Raw genomic sequence first — 12676 nt, forward strand, 5'->3', positions numbered from 1 at the left:
CCTAAAATGACAAACACGTGAACAAGTCTGCGGGCTAGGACAATAACTCCCAAGAAAACATGACCTGGAATTATGGCGACCGAGTAATCTAACAAATCAATAACATGACCACCTGTCCCTTCCCTGCTCATAGATGTTGACTGAATTCTGGGCACAGAATCCCAGGTATTGAGAAGATGGGTCAACAGTAATTTTGTATGACATCCTCTGGAAAACAAAAGTCAGTGCACTTACAAAAACATGGAGTATAATGGCAATCAGCCCCCAGTTCTTGGCACCATGCCTGACACATAGTAGGTACTTAAGAATGCTCATTGACTTGACCTGATAGCAGCCCCTCTCAGACAACTCCTTAGCTCCATGTTTCTGAAGGACATGTCAGGGTACTTACTTAACAAGTATCTAAATTGTAGCTATGCATCTATATCTATGTTTGCATTTAGCAATCTCTGTTACAAGCTACTTTATATTATATATTATAAAATGTTAAATTATAAAATTATATAACAATGTAATATATTATAAAATTATATAATGTAACATATCATATATCATATTATATATCATATGATAATATATCATAATGTAACATCATATTATGCCACACAGTATATCATATTATATACTTCTATAATAGTTGCAAGCATAGATATAGCTATAATAATATAGTTTTAACTATTAGTATTTTTAAGGAAAGGAGGGGAATAGAAAGGGAAATATATATGTGTGTGTGTGTATGGAGAGAGAAGTCTTTCTATATATGTATATTATATATGTACACATATATCATCCTACAATTGTTTAAGCCTATACTTATTATTTATCAGTGATACAGCTTGTGATCTCATAGTGAGGAAACAATATGGGAGACTTCTGCCCAGGCTTGATTTTAAATTGTATTGATAGGGACTTTAAAATGGCTTCCACACACAGTAGAGACTTACAATTTCATGTATAATCCTTTTTCTATTCTACTTTTATATGAAAACACACGATGTATTTAGTGACAAGTTCAGAATGAACAAGGACACATTTTATTTTAAAAGATGACTTATACGCCATTTTCCCACTTATAGCTGGCTCATTTTGGCTTCCTAAATATGCAGTGATTTAGAATCAAAACATCGATTCATCGAGTAAAAAAAAACACACCAAAACAAACAAAAAACCATAGTCCATTTCAAGTGATAGCCTATGGAGAAGTGATCAGAATAAGAGAGGTTCTCTACCTGAAATTTTGCAGGCTTCGAAGGCTCTGGACGTAAGGATTAGATCTTCTTTCCACTTAAAAAGTTGGATGGTTGTTCCTTCATACAGAGGACTGTGACACAGCACGTTATTTGCTTGGCTCTAACATTGGCTCTGATCCCCTGCCAACGGACTGTCAGCATTTTTCTCTGTCAACATCTTTCATAAATGTCCAGCCCTCCTGGGTTCCAGCGACCTCATTAATATGTCAGCTATTTTGCTGTGCGACTGTTTAACACAGGCCTCGGATTAATTTGTTTTATGTTTTCAAATATCTGCTATCATTTTAGAACAAGCAAATTGCCCTTCTTGGGCTGTACTTTTTCCACTAGAGCAGTATGGAAGGGATCTGCAATGGTGGATAGATTCCATAGAGCTAGACATAGTCCTAGAATCATTAAGTTGGAGTGGACCTCAGATTTATACCAACCCTTTTTGATATGTGACTTGTCAAGGTCATATAGGTTGCAAAAGACAGGTGGGATTTGGATAGCAGTGTGGGGGTGGGTAAACGTTTAATAATAAGTGCTTTGGAGAAATGTACCCATGGCACACTTTTTATATTTAATCTGTAGAAGTAACATCTTCCCCATTGGTTGCTAAAGTCTGGAAATCAACAAAACAATAAATCAAGCCTAGATTTGTAGCATTTGCCCATTTCTGAAGCATAAAACTGAACAATTTAACAACTGGCTGTCTAGCAAAAGCAAATTAGAGCTGGTTCACTAATTGAGTTCAGGTTGGATTTGAACCCAGATCATTTGGCTTTGGAACCAGCGATCTTTCTACAGGATCCTGCTGCCTGGGTATAGATCTTACCTCTTACTAGTAGTAGTATGGTAATGAGTGACGAATCAAACCATCAACAAGCATTTATTCATCATTTACTAGGCATTAAAATGAATGCTGGGGGTACCTAAAAAAGTGAAAACAAACCTTGACCGCAGAGGATCAGCTCTCTAGAGCCCTCTCCTACAAGTTTTTTTTTCATTTATATTTTGTATACAACAGCCTTTAAAATATTTGCAAACAGCATTCATGCTGTGACTCTCACTCTCTTTTTATGGCTAAACATGGTCTAGTTTCCCTGATGTTGCTTAATAGTTGATCATCTGTGCCACCTTTTCATATGGGACTTCTAACCTGGGGAGCATCCTGGAGGTAACAGAGAGGAAGGTCAATGAAAATGGTCAAAACTGAGAGATGGGGTGTCTTGGCCAAGGAACAGCAAGGGATCCAGTGTCACTGGATCAAAGACAAAGGGGATGTGCTACTTGTGGCAAAAACCTTTCCATCACAATTGCTGAATTTGGTGATCAGTCTGTCCTGGTTGGAATTAGAGGAATCTGACTATAACTGAGATGCTGATGCTTACCTGAGAGGGGACATGGTGACCTGGAGAATATAATGGCCAAAGGGGTGAGAATGATCCTTGATTCTAAATGAAAAGCCCAGGATGGCAAGGTGGATGAGACCCTCTGCTTTACCAATGTCTTTGTATGGATCAGATCTAATAAGATGAAACCTAATAAGAATGAATGTAAAATTTTCCAATTGGATTAAAAAAATCAATCTCACCAGGACAGGAAATGTAAGAATCAGTTATATAGTATGGGGGTTTTAGTGTGCTGTAAATTCAGTAGGAGTTAACACATCAGTAAAATGTCTAATGCAATCTTAAACTGAATTAATGGAAGTATAGTGCTCAGGGACAGTTAGGTGGTGTAGTGGATAGAGTAGTGGGTCTGGAGTCAGGAAGACGAATTCAAATCTGGCCTTAGACACTTACTAGCTGTGTCACCAAACAGGTCACTTGATCCCGTTTAACTCAGTTTCCTCATCTGTGAAATGAGTTGAGGAAGGAAATGACTAATTACTCTAGTATCTTTGCCAAGAAAACCCAAAATGGAGTGTTGAAGAGTCAGACACTGCTGAAATGAATGATTAATAACAATCACATTCAGAATAAGAAAGGTGGTAGTCCTGTTTCTCTCCTCTATTAAATTCTTTGTTCCTGTATCTGAGGAAGAGGTGGCCTTTCATCTTGCCAAGGGTCCTTGGTCCTTCCTTGGGCCTTTCATCCCCTCCCCTCCCATTTCTTCTATGAACATGACACTACTCATTCATATTCTCTCATCTTGTCTCCTTCAAGTCATTGTCTAAAATCCCTTCTTCGTTTCCCAGAAAAACTCCCTGAATCATTGGTATTTGCTGCCTCTCCTTCTCTAACCCTTGCTTCTCAAACTCTTTCCATCCCTTTTAGTTGCTAAATCTGATGGCTTTTCATCAGACTGCTGGGTGGTGCCATAATGTACAGAGTACTGGACCCAGAGTCATTTAAAGCTAGCCTCAGGCACTTACTTTCTACATGACCCTGGGTAAGTCAGTTAACATCTTTTTGCCTCAGTTTCCCTAACTCTAAAATGGGGATTTTGACAATGCCTAACCTCCCACAGCTGTGTTGAAGAACAAGTGAGATAATATTTGTAAAGTGCTTAGCACAGTGGCTAGAACATAGTAGGTAGTATATAAATGCTGGCAATTATGTTATCATTACTACATAACAGCAGCTGTCATTCTGTCCCCTCCCAAATTACTTTATATTTTATTTACCTATATAATAGTGTGTATGCTCTTTTAGAAGCAGGATCATTTTACTCTTTGTATCTGTATTCCTAACACATAGGAAAATGCTTGCCACATAGTAGACATTAATAAACACTTGTTGATTAATACATATCCATCCATATTCTATCTCCCCCACTCTTGGTGGAATATAAGGTCCCTGAGGATAGGAGCTCTTTTATTTCTGTTTTTGTGCTTAGTACCTACCATAGTGCATGGCTCGTAATAAATGTTGAATAGAGTGGCAAAGAAGAGATTGAGGCAAAGGGTTGGAAAGAATAAGAACGTAAGAGAGCACTTTTGGCTAGGGAGAGGAGGGAGGCATGTCAGAGAAGGCTACATGAAGAAAGTGACACCTGGACTCAGTCTTAAAAGAAGGGAATAGACTCACCACCTTGGGATCAAAGGGGAGTGTGCTCTAGGCATGGGAGAAGAGTCTGGACAAGAGCAAAGAGGCAGAAGAAGGGAGAACAATATTGCAAAAAACAACCAGTCATCCAAGATGGCCACTGAGCGCATGAAGAAGAATGATATGCAGCATGACTGGCGGAACATATCGGAGTCAGATTGTGGAGGGTCTCAAATGCCAGGCTAACTCTGGGAGAGTGAGGCTGATGACTGCATGGCTCTGCCTCGCTTAAATCACTTAATAGATGCTTGCCAATTCATTCACATCTGTTCATATTGTATCTACCCCATTCTTTCTAGAATGTAACCTCCTGAAGGACAAGGAACTGTTATATGTTCATTCAATAGAATAGCAAAGAAGATATTAAGGTAAAGTGTTAGAAAGAATTGGAAGGCAAGAGAGAACTAGTTTCTGTCCACTGTTCCACTCTGCCTCCTGGAAAAAAAGATCCACATTAAAAGAGAAAGGAAGAAAGAAAAGAGTAGATATGAGGTACCTGTTATCCTGTCTAGGGCAGCTAAGTGTTGGAGTGACTAAAATCCTGGGCCTACAGTCAGGAAGGCCCAAATCTGGGCTCAGCACTTCCTAGCAGTGTGATCCTGGGCAAGTCACTTAACCCCCTTTGCCTCAGATTCCTCATCTGTAAAATGAGTTGAGGAAGGAAATGGCAAACCACTCCAGTATTTCTAGACTTAAAGAAAAAGGGTTTCTTAAGCATCTATATTTTTATGAAAAATAAAAGTTAAATGTCACTGTTTCTCTTAAAAAAACAACTTTGATTTCCTTGACTTATTTGGATCTATAAAGAGATGACAGCTAATCGAACTATATCCTCCATGTTGGGAAACTCATTACCTGCTCATCCAGTGATTGACATCAATGACCACCTAAGGAAACATTTCAAGGACATGGTCACAACTGACTTTTATATTGATAGTTGAGATACTCAAACTGTGTTTTCATAGCTCTAATTCTGAAGCTATTGAAAACAGACAGATCATATCTTTGAAATGGGTCTCCAGATTTCCTCCACAGACAGAAAAATCACCACAAAATAAAAGCAGAGCAATAAAAACAAAGGAGTGAAGTCTTTGTCTTCCTAAGAAAACTTGAGGCCCTTAGAGAAGACTCCACAAGTTGAGGTTAGGTCTGAGGGATGTGTAGACATATCCAGGTTGACTCCACTGAATTAAAAGACACCAGATCCTAAGGGCAGCTTGGTGGAGAGGTGGACTAGGCCTCAAGAAATTTCATCTTGACCCACGAGCTCTCACTTCACAAACTTTCATCTAACAAATAGCACACAGCTGAGTGGGTGGATATTGTTTATGTTTATTTCTTTATTTATATTTATATTATATATTTATTTATATAATTAATATATAAATATATTATGCTATTATTTCCATTATGTATTATATTTAATATGTTTATTATGACCAAGTGGGATTTATAGCAGGAATGCAGAAATGGTTAATCAAAAAGAAAACTATTCTCTATTCTGATTCCTTCTATTTCTTTTTCTTGCCTTATTGCTATTGCTAGGACTTCCAATACAATATTGAATAATATTGGTGACAGTGAACATTCTTGTTTTATTCCTGATCTTACTGGGAAGACCTCTAGTTTATCCCCACTACAAATAATGCTTGCTGATAATTTCAGATAAATGCTTTTTGGTCAATTTGAGGAAAAATCCATTTATGCCAATACTTTGAAGTGTTTCAAATAGAAATGAGTGTTGTATTTTATCAAAGTCTTCTTCTGCACCTGTTGATACAATCAAATGATTTTTACTTTTATTATTTATATCAATTATATTGATATATGTTATATACATGAAATATATATATGTTATATTAATATAGTCAATTATGTTCCTACCCACCTCCTGATAGGTACTGGGCTTAAAATGCAGAATCAAACCAGTATTTTTGGATACAGTTAATACGGCAATTTGTTTTCCTTAAACATGCATGTCTGTATATTGGGGCACTTACATATTATGCATAGCATATTGTAGATGTGTGTGATACATACTATGTATATGTACATATATACACATATATGTATTTTGGAGCAGTTGGTGAGACAGTGAATGGAGAGCTGGGCCTAGAGGTAAGAGTTCAGATCTGGCCTCAGACGTTTACTAGCTATGTGACCCTGCACAAGTTGTTTAACCTATTTGCCTTAGTTTTCTCATCTGTAAAATAGTGGTTAATTACAGTGCCTACCTCTCAAAGTTGTTGTGAGGTTGCTATTATCTCATTATCAAATGAGTTAATGATTATAAAGCATTTACAATGCCTGGCACAGTAGGTACCATGTAAATATTAGCTAGTAATATCTATTCCAAAGGTTTTCTTTTTCCTTTTTTTTCAGTAAGTGGGAGAGATAAAAGAAAGAGAACTGTTTAGAAATTGAAAAAAAAATAGCAAAACTTTATTTCCAAAAGTCAGTGCCTTTATTTTACTATTTTAGAACCCATACATGATTACTAGACAACTCAGTAGGTATATAACCATAGCCATGTTAGACTGAAAACCATTCCACTTACATTTTTATCTATACACATTCATTAACTGAATACTCCTCTTGCAAATAGCAAAGATTGAAGCATTTCCCTTTCAACTGCAAGGCAATCTGGCATATTTTTGTCTACTTTCTTAGTTTCACTCTCTTATGCTTTCACTGAACCTGTCACTGGGATTTTGATCCTCTTGCACCACACACTTTCTGACTTTCTGTGGATTAAGAAGCTAGAAAAACAATTTTATTAGAATTATGTGCTGAGTAACAATCAATAAAACTAAAAAAAAGGCACATACAGGCATTAAGGCATCTGTTTTGTGACATTTGTTTTTGGTTCCTCAGAGAGCTTTTTGCTCCCTTTCAGTGATGGCTTTCTTGGATGGGAGGTGGGAGGTGAAGATTGCCAGACGTCCCTAAGATCCCCTTTGGCTCTCAAAATTCTGTTTCTTTATGTAAATTATAAATAACTAATAAAGACTATTAAGTGCTTTGAAAATATAAAGTGCTTAAAATAATTTTTACTGCAAGCAAAATTATTAAAATCCACAAAATTATTTTAAAATCCCCTAGATCAAAAGAACAAAATATTAGGATGGTTTTTATTTTAATATCAAAACAAAATAGATGTTTCATCTCAAAGGAATTGTAACTATTCTTCAGGATGTATCCTATCAGTGAAAGTATCACTGACTTAAAGAATAGGGGGTTCCTTAAGCATCTATACTTTTATGAAGAATAAAACTTAAATGTTAGTATTTCTCTCTTTTTTAAAAAAAATGTTGATTTGTTTGATTTATGTGGACCATAAACAAATGATAAATTAATTTGTATTCCCTAGGTTGGGGAACTTGTCACCTATTCATCCTGCGATTGACATGAATGATCACCTAAGGAAACATTTCAAGGACGTGGTCACTACCAACTTTTATACTGATAGTTGATAAGCCCAATCTTTATTTTCATAGCTTTAATTCTGAAGCCAATGAAAACAGACAGATCACACCTTTGAAAGGGGTCCTCTACCAGAGGACCCACAAATTATCATGAAGAATTGTATAATTTCTCTCTCTCTCTCTCTCTCTCTCTCTCACTCCCTCTCTCTCTCTCTCTCTCTCTCCCCCTCTCTCTCTCTCTCTCTCTCCCCCCCTCCCTTCTCCTCTCCTCTCCTTCTTTCAGGCTAAATGATGAATTTCTAATACAATGGATCGAATTTGAGGTTCCCTCCTATGTTCTCCTCTTTAGCTTAATCCAGATGCCATTCTTCGGCCGAAGAATCATCTCTCCCACCAGGTAAAGTTCTTCTCTTTTTTGAATGGATTCGATCCAAAACCGCCTCAGCACCCAGGAAATGACAGTCTTTTCTTCCATCATTGCAAACTTCTGACCTTAAAATTTAATAGACACATGACCACTTCAAAGTTTATTCACAGATAGAGGTTTCAATGATCTCAATGATCTTAGGTATGATACATCTGAAATGTCTTCCCCTCCTCCTTTTACCTGTTGATTCCCTACATATCTACCAGTTCAATAATCATTTATAAAGTGCCTACTATGTATAAGACAATGTGCTAGAAGATATGAATCTAGGGACAAAAACTAAATAGGGGAGAAGGGAACAAGTGTTTATTAAATACCAGAGACTGCTTTTTACAATATTATCTCATTTGATTTTCACAACAACCCTGGGAGATAAGTGCTATTATTATCCACATTTTATAGATGAGGAAACTGAGGCAGACAGAGGTTATAGGACTTGCCCGAGTTCATATAATGGTAAGCATCTGAGGCCCCATTGGAATTCAATCTCATGGACTCTGGGTCTAGAGTTTTACCCATTGCATCACCTAGCTGTCCTTGGAGACACCATATAACACAAATAAGTAAATATAAAAACAGAATAGGGAGAGGGGGGTTTCAACTATAGGAACTGGGAAAGGTGAAGGAGGGTAGGAGTCACTAGCTAAGCCAAGTCAACTCTGAAGAATTCTATGGATTCCAAGACATAGTGTTAAGAAAGTAGGTACATTCCAGGTATGAGGGGGATAGCAGGTGCAGAGACAGAGAAAGAAGTGATGGGACATCAAAGTGAAGCTAGAGCTTACTGGTTTTCCCATTTATATGGAACATGGAGTTTATGAAGGGGAAAGGTAGGTGGAAGCCAAGTTGGGCAGAGTTGTACCTGCCAGGCTTATAAGCTTGCATTTTACTACAGTGTCCACAGGGAGTCACTGGAGCTTTTCCAAGAGTAAGGATATTCAGAATGTGTTTGGAAATATCAATCTGGCAGTTTTGGGGAGGAGGAAAAGAGGGTCTGTCATCACCTCTTCCTAGAAGCATTTCTCAGTCAGTGGAAATTCCAGGCACATAGAAATAAATCTTTGTAAATGACTGTTGCTTAATTGATTGAATCCTCCCAATTGATAAAAACCTTTAACCTCAGGACTTTGTTGGTGTATTTACTCCCCATGCTAGACTGGAAATTCCATGAGGGAAAAGACCCAGTCTCACCTTCACGAGCATATCAGAAGCAGTTAATAAATGATTATTGAACTGAATCACATCAATCCACTGTATTCTGATATTATTTTCTTTTTTTAAATTTTTTGATTTTTGGAGGGGGGAGGGCAGGGCAATTGAAGTTAAGTGACTTGCCCAAGGTCACACAGTTAGTAAGTGATAAGTGTAGAGGCTGGATTTGAACTCAGGTTCTCCTGATTCCAGGGCTGGTGCTCTATTCACTGTGCTACCTAGTCACCTCTGATATGATTTTCTTAATGAATATTTTCTATATAGACAACCAAGGCATGCTTCTTAAATATACATATACATAGTGCTAGATGGCATTAAGGACATAGAGGAAATAGAAGACAAAGTTTGGAGCTAAATAATATAGTACAATTGGGAATTTTATTATCTATACTATACAATGCTATGCTTTGCTATGCGTGTTATAATATAACATGATATACTATATTATATTGTATTATGTTATATCATATTTTATATATCAATTATATTAAATTATATAATTATAAGTATACACACACACACACACACACACATATATATATATATATATATATATATATATATATAATTAGTTAGTTAGTTAGTTACTTAGTTAGTTAGTTATAGTTAGTATATAGGGCAACTAAATGTCACAGTGAATTGAGTGCCAGGCCTGGAGTCAGGAAGACTTATCTCCCTGAATTCAAATCTGGCCTCAGACACTTACTAGTTGTGTGACCCTAGAAAAGTCACTTAACCCTGATTGCCTCAGTTTCTCATCTATAATATGAGCTAGAGAAGGAAATGGCAAACCACTCCAGTATCCTTGCCAAGAAAACCACAGGTGGGGTCATGAAGAGTCAGACACAAGTGAAAAAACAAAAAAAAACAAAAGTCAAATCATATAATTGGGCAGAAGGGTGGAGCACTAGTCCTGGAGTCAGGAAGACTACTACCGTGTTTCCCCGATAATAAGACCTATCCCGAAAATAAGCCCTCCCCTTACTGTGTAAGATTCCTCTAAAATAAGCCCTCCCCTGAAAATAAGCCCTATTGAGATTGCTACTGTAGTGAAGGTGATCCCCTGCACTACATGCTACATTACGGTACCCTCTGTATGCACCGTCCCCCCCCGCCCAGGTGAAAAGCACACCACGCTCTGAGCTGCATCCAATCAGAGCTGCAGCAGTGAGCATGTCATCCTGTTCTTCCCCAGTGATTTGCTTATTGAATAAAGGTACATTTTTTTGTTCACATTTACCTGTTTATTAAAATTTCTGTCAATGTTCATTAAAATAAGCCCTCCCCTGAAAATAAGCCCTCTGGTGTTTTTCTGTCCAAAAAATTAATAAGACAGTGTCTTATTATCGGGGAAACATGGTAACTGCGTGACCCTGGGCAAGTCACTTCATCCTATTTGCCTCAGTTTTCTCATCTGTAAAATGAGCTAATGACAAACCACTCCAATATCTTTGCCTAGAAAACCCCAAATAGGTCACAAAGAGTTGAACATGACTGAAATGACTGTATATCATATAACTGAATTATATTATACTGTATCCTCATATGAAGATGTTATATTATCATACTATACTATATTATGTTACATAATGTTGTGTTACATTGTTATATATCACATATAATAGTCACATGTTTAATAGTCACTGAACTTAAATGCGAATAATTAGTTCTTATCCATGTCTAACTCTTTAAAAATAGTTTGACACATTGTTCAAATTCTAAATGACAGCTGATAAATTAATTCTGTTAATCATGTTTTAAATATACATTAGTATGTCTACTTAATTAATAAAATCACTTGATAAATGGTTTTGAAGACAAGGTGTCCCAAAAGTCTCGATGCAGTTTAAACGTTTAGTAGAATAAACTTGAACTAAGGTTTCTGGGACACCCTGTATTTATAGTTCATTATTGTGACTTGGAGAAGAGTTGTTATTTTGTATGTGTGTGTCTGTGTGTGTGTGTCCTTATCTTCCTGTTGTGACTGTTGAGTGAAATATGCTCACTTGTTTTGGGGGTATCTGCAATCACTTACCCTTCCTAATCCCTACCCAACCTGTGTGTCCATACAGGAACCATTGAAGGTGTTTCCTCCACAAATGCCCTTTTCCAGCAGACTAGAAATCTCAACTTGACAGATTTTTCTTTTAGAAATAAGAATGTTTTCCCATTATCCTGTGCTTTCCCATCTTCTTATATCAGTAGCAACATTCCATCCACCTTTTTTCCCACACCACTCTGACATACTTAGCAAATAATAGTTTCCTTTCAAAAGTATTTGAGGAACTAAAAAAAAAAGAATCAATATTGCAGATAGAAAAGAAAATGAAATTTATTTCAATTCCTCTAGTGACAGAGGAAATAGCATTTCCTTAACATGAAGCCCTTGCAAACAAATTTTGCCACTATCACTAGAAGATAGAAGTTAAAGAGATTCTTCAGTTCCAATCCTAGTAAATTAATAGTTCTTCCTAACCTTGACTTTTTCTTTGGAACTCTAAAGTTAGCCTCTGATAAAATCAATGAGTGAAACAAAGAGTTAGACACGACTGAAATGACAGAGCAACAACAAAAAGAAGTGCTATATAAATGCTGCTGCTGGTCCTTATAACTACTACTACTACTACTATGATTACTACTACTACTATTACTACTACTTCTACTAATATTACTACTACTACTATTACTACTACTTCTTCTACTAATACTACTACTACTACTAGATTTCAGATTTGGTTTTTAGCATGGTGAGATGGCAAAGTAATAGTGTGATACCCACAAAAAGGACTTTCACAAGTTTCAAATTTTAATTCACATTTCATTCTAATTCAGATACTATACATACCAATACAGTTTCTGGGTCCAGCAGAAAATGGAACATAAGCATAAGGATGGCGTCCTTGAGCATTCTCAGGAAAGAATCGTTCAGGCTGGAAGTCCTCAGGGTCTGGAAAGTGCTTTGGATCTCTGTGCAGGGAATAGGGTAAGACAATCGCTTCTGTCCCTTTTGGAACCTTGTAACCAGCTACATGGAAAGAACAAAAGAGACACAAATGACAGCCTACTGCTGACAGGAGCAAACTAGCCATAGTTTGTTCCCCTCTCAGCCTAAACATGAGATGCTTACCAATAAAGCAATCTGAATTAAGAGTACGGGCAAAAAAAGGAACAGAAGGAAAGAGGCGAAGGGTCTCCTTGATGACACATTCCAAATATTTAAGTTTTTTCAGATCATCCACTGTAACAGGGCGGTCAGATTTTCCTTGTTTAAAAAACAACCAAAAAAAAAACCTCAGTTAAAATGAATAAATGCATTAAAGGGGTATAAAT

The 12676-nt window shown here is 36.9% G+C and overlaps 1 protein-coding gene across 1 annotated transcript in view; it reads right to left on the reverse strand.

The window, feature by feature from the left end:
* Window positions 1–6694: 6694 nt before the first annotated feature.
* The window catches only part of CYP4V2 (cytochrome P450 family 4 subfamily V member 2), a 34791-nt gene continuing 28809 nt past the window's right edge, over window positions 6695–12676 (reverse strand). The window contains exons 9-11 of the mRNA XM_069095651.1: window positions 12474–12608; window positions 12192–12371; window positions 6695–8199 (exon numbers count right to left, since the gene is read on the reverse strand). Coding sequence (XP_068951752.1) covers window positions 8039–8199; window positions 12192–12371; window positions 12474–12608 — 476 coding nt within the window. The 3' untranslated portion in view covers window positions 6695–8038. The remainder of the gene's footprint in view (window positions 8200–12191; window positions 12372–12473; window positions 12609–12676) is intronic.

Source organism: Petaurus breviceps, unplaced genomic scaffold, assembly GCF_028583685.1.
Source record: "Petaurus breviceps papuanus isolate PSGF00001 unplaced genomic scaffold, PetGlider_PUasm1.0 126, whole genome shotgun sequence".
NCBI lineage: Eukaryota > Metazoa > Chordata > Mammalia > Diprotodontia > Petauridae > Petaurus > Petaurus breviceps.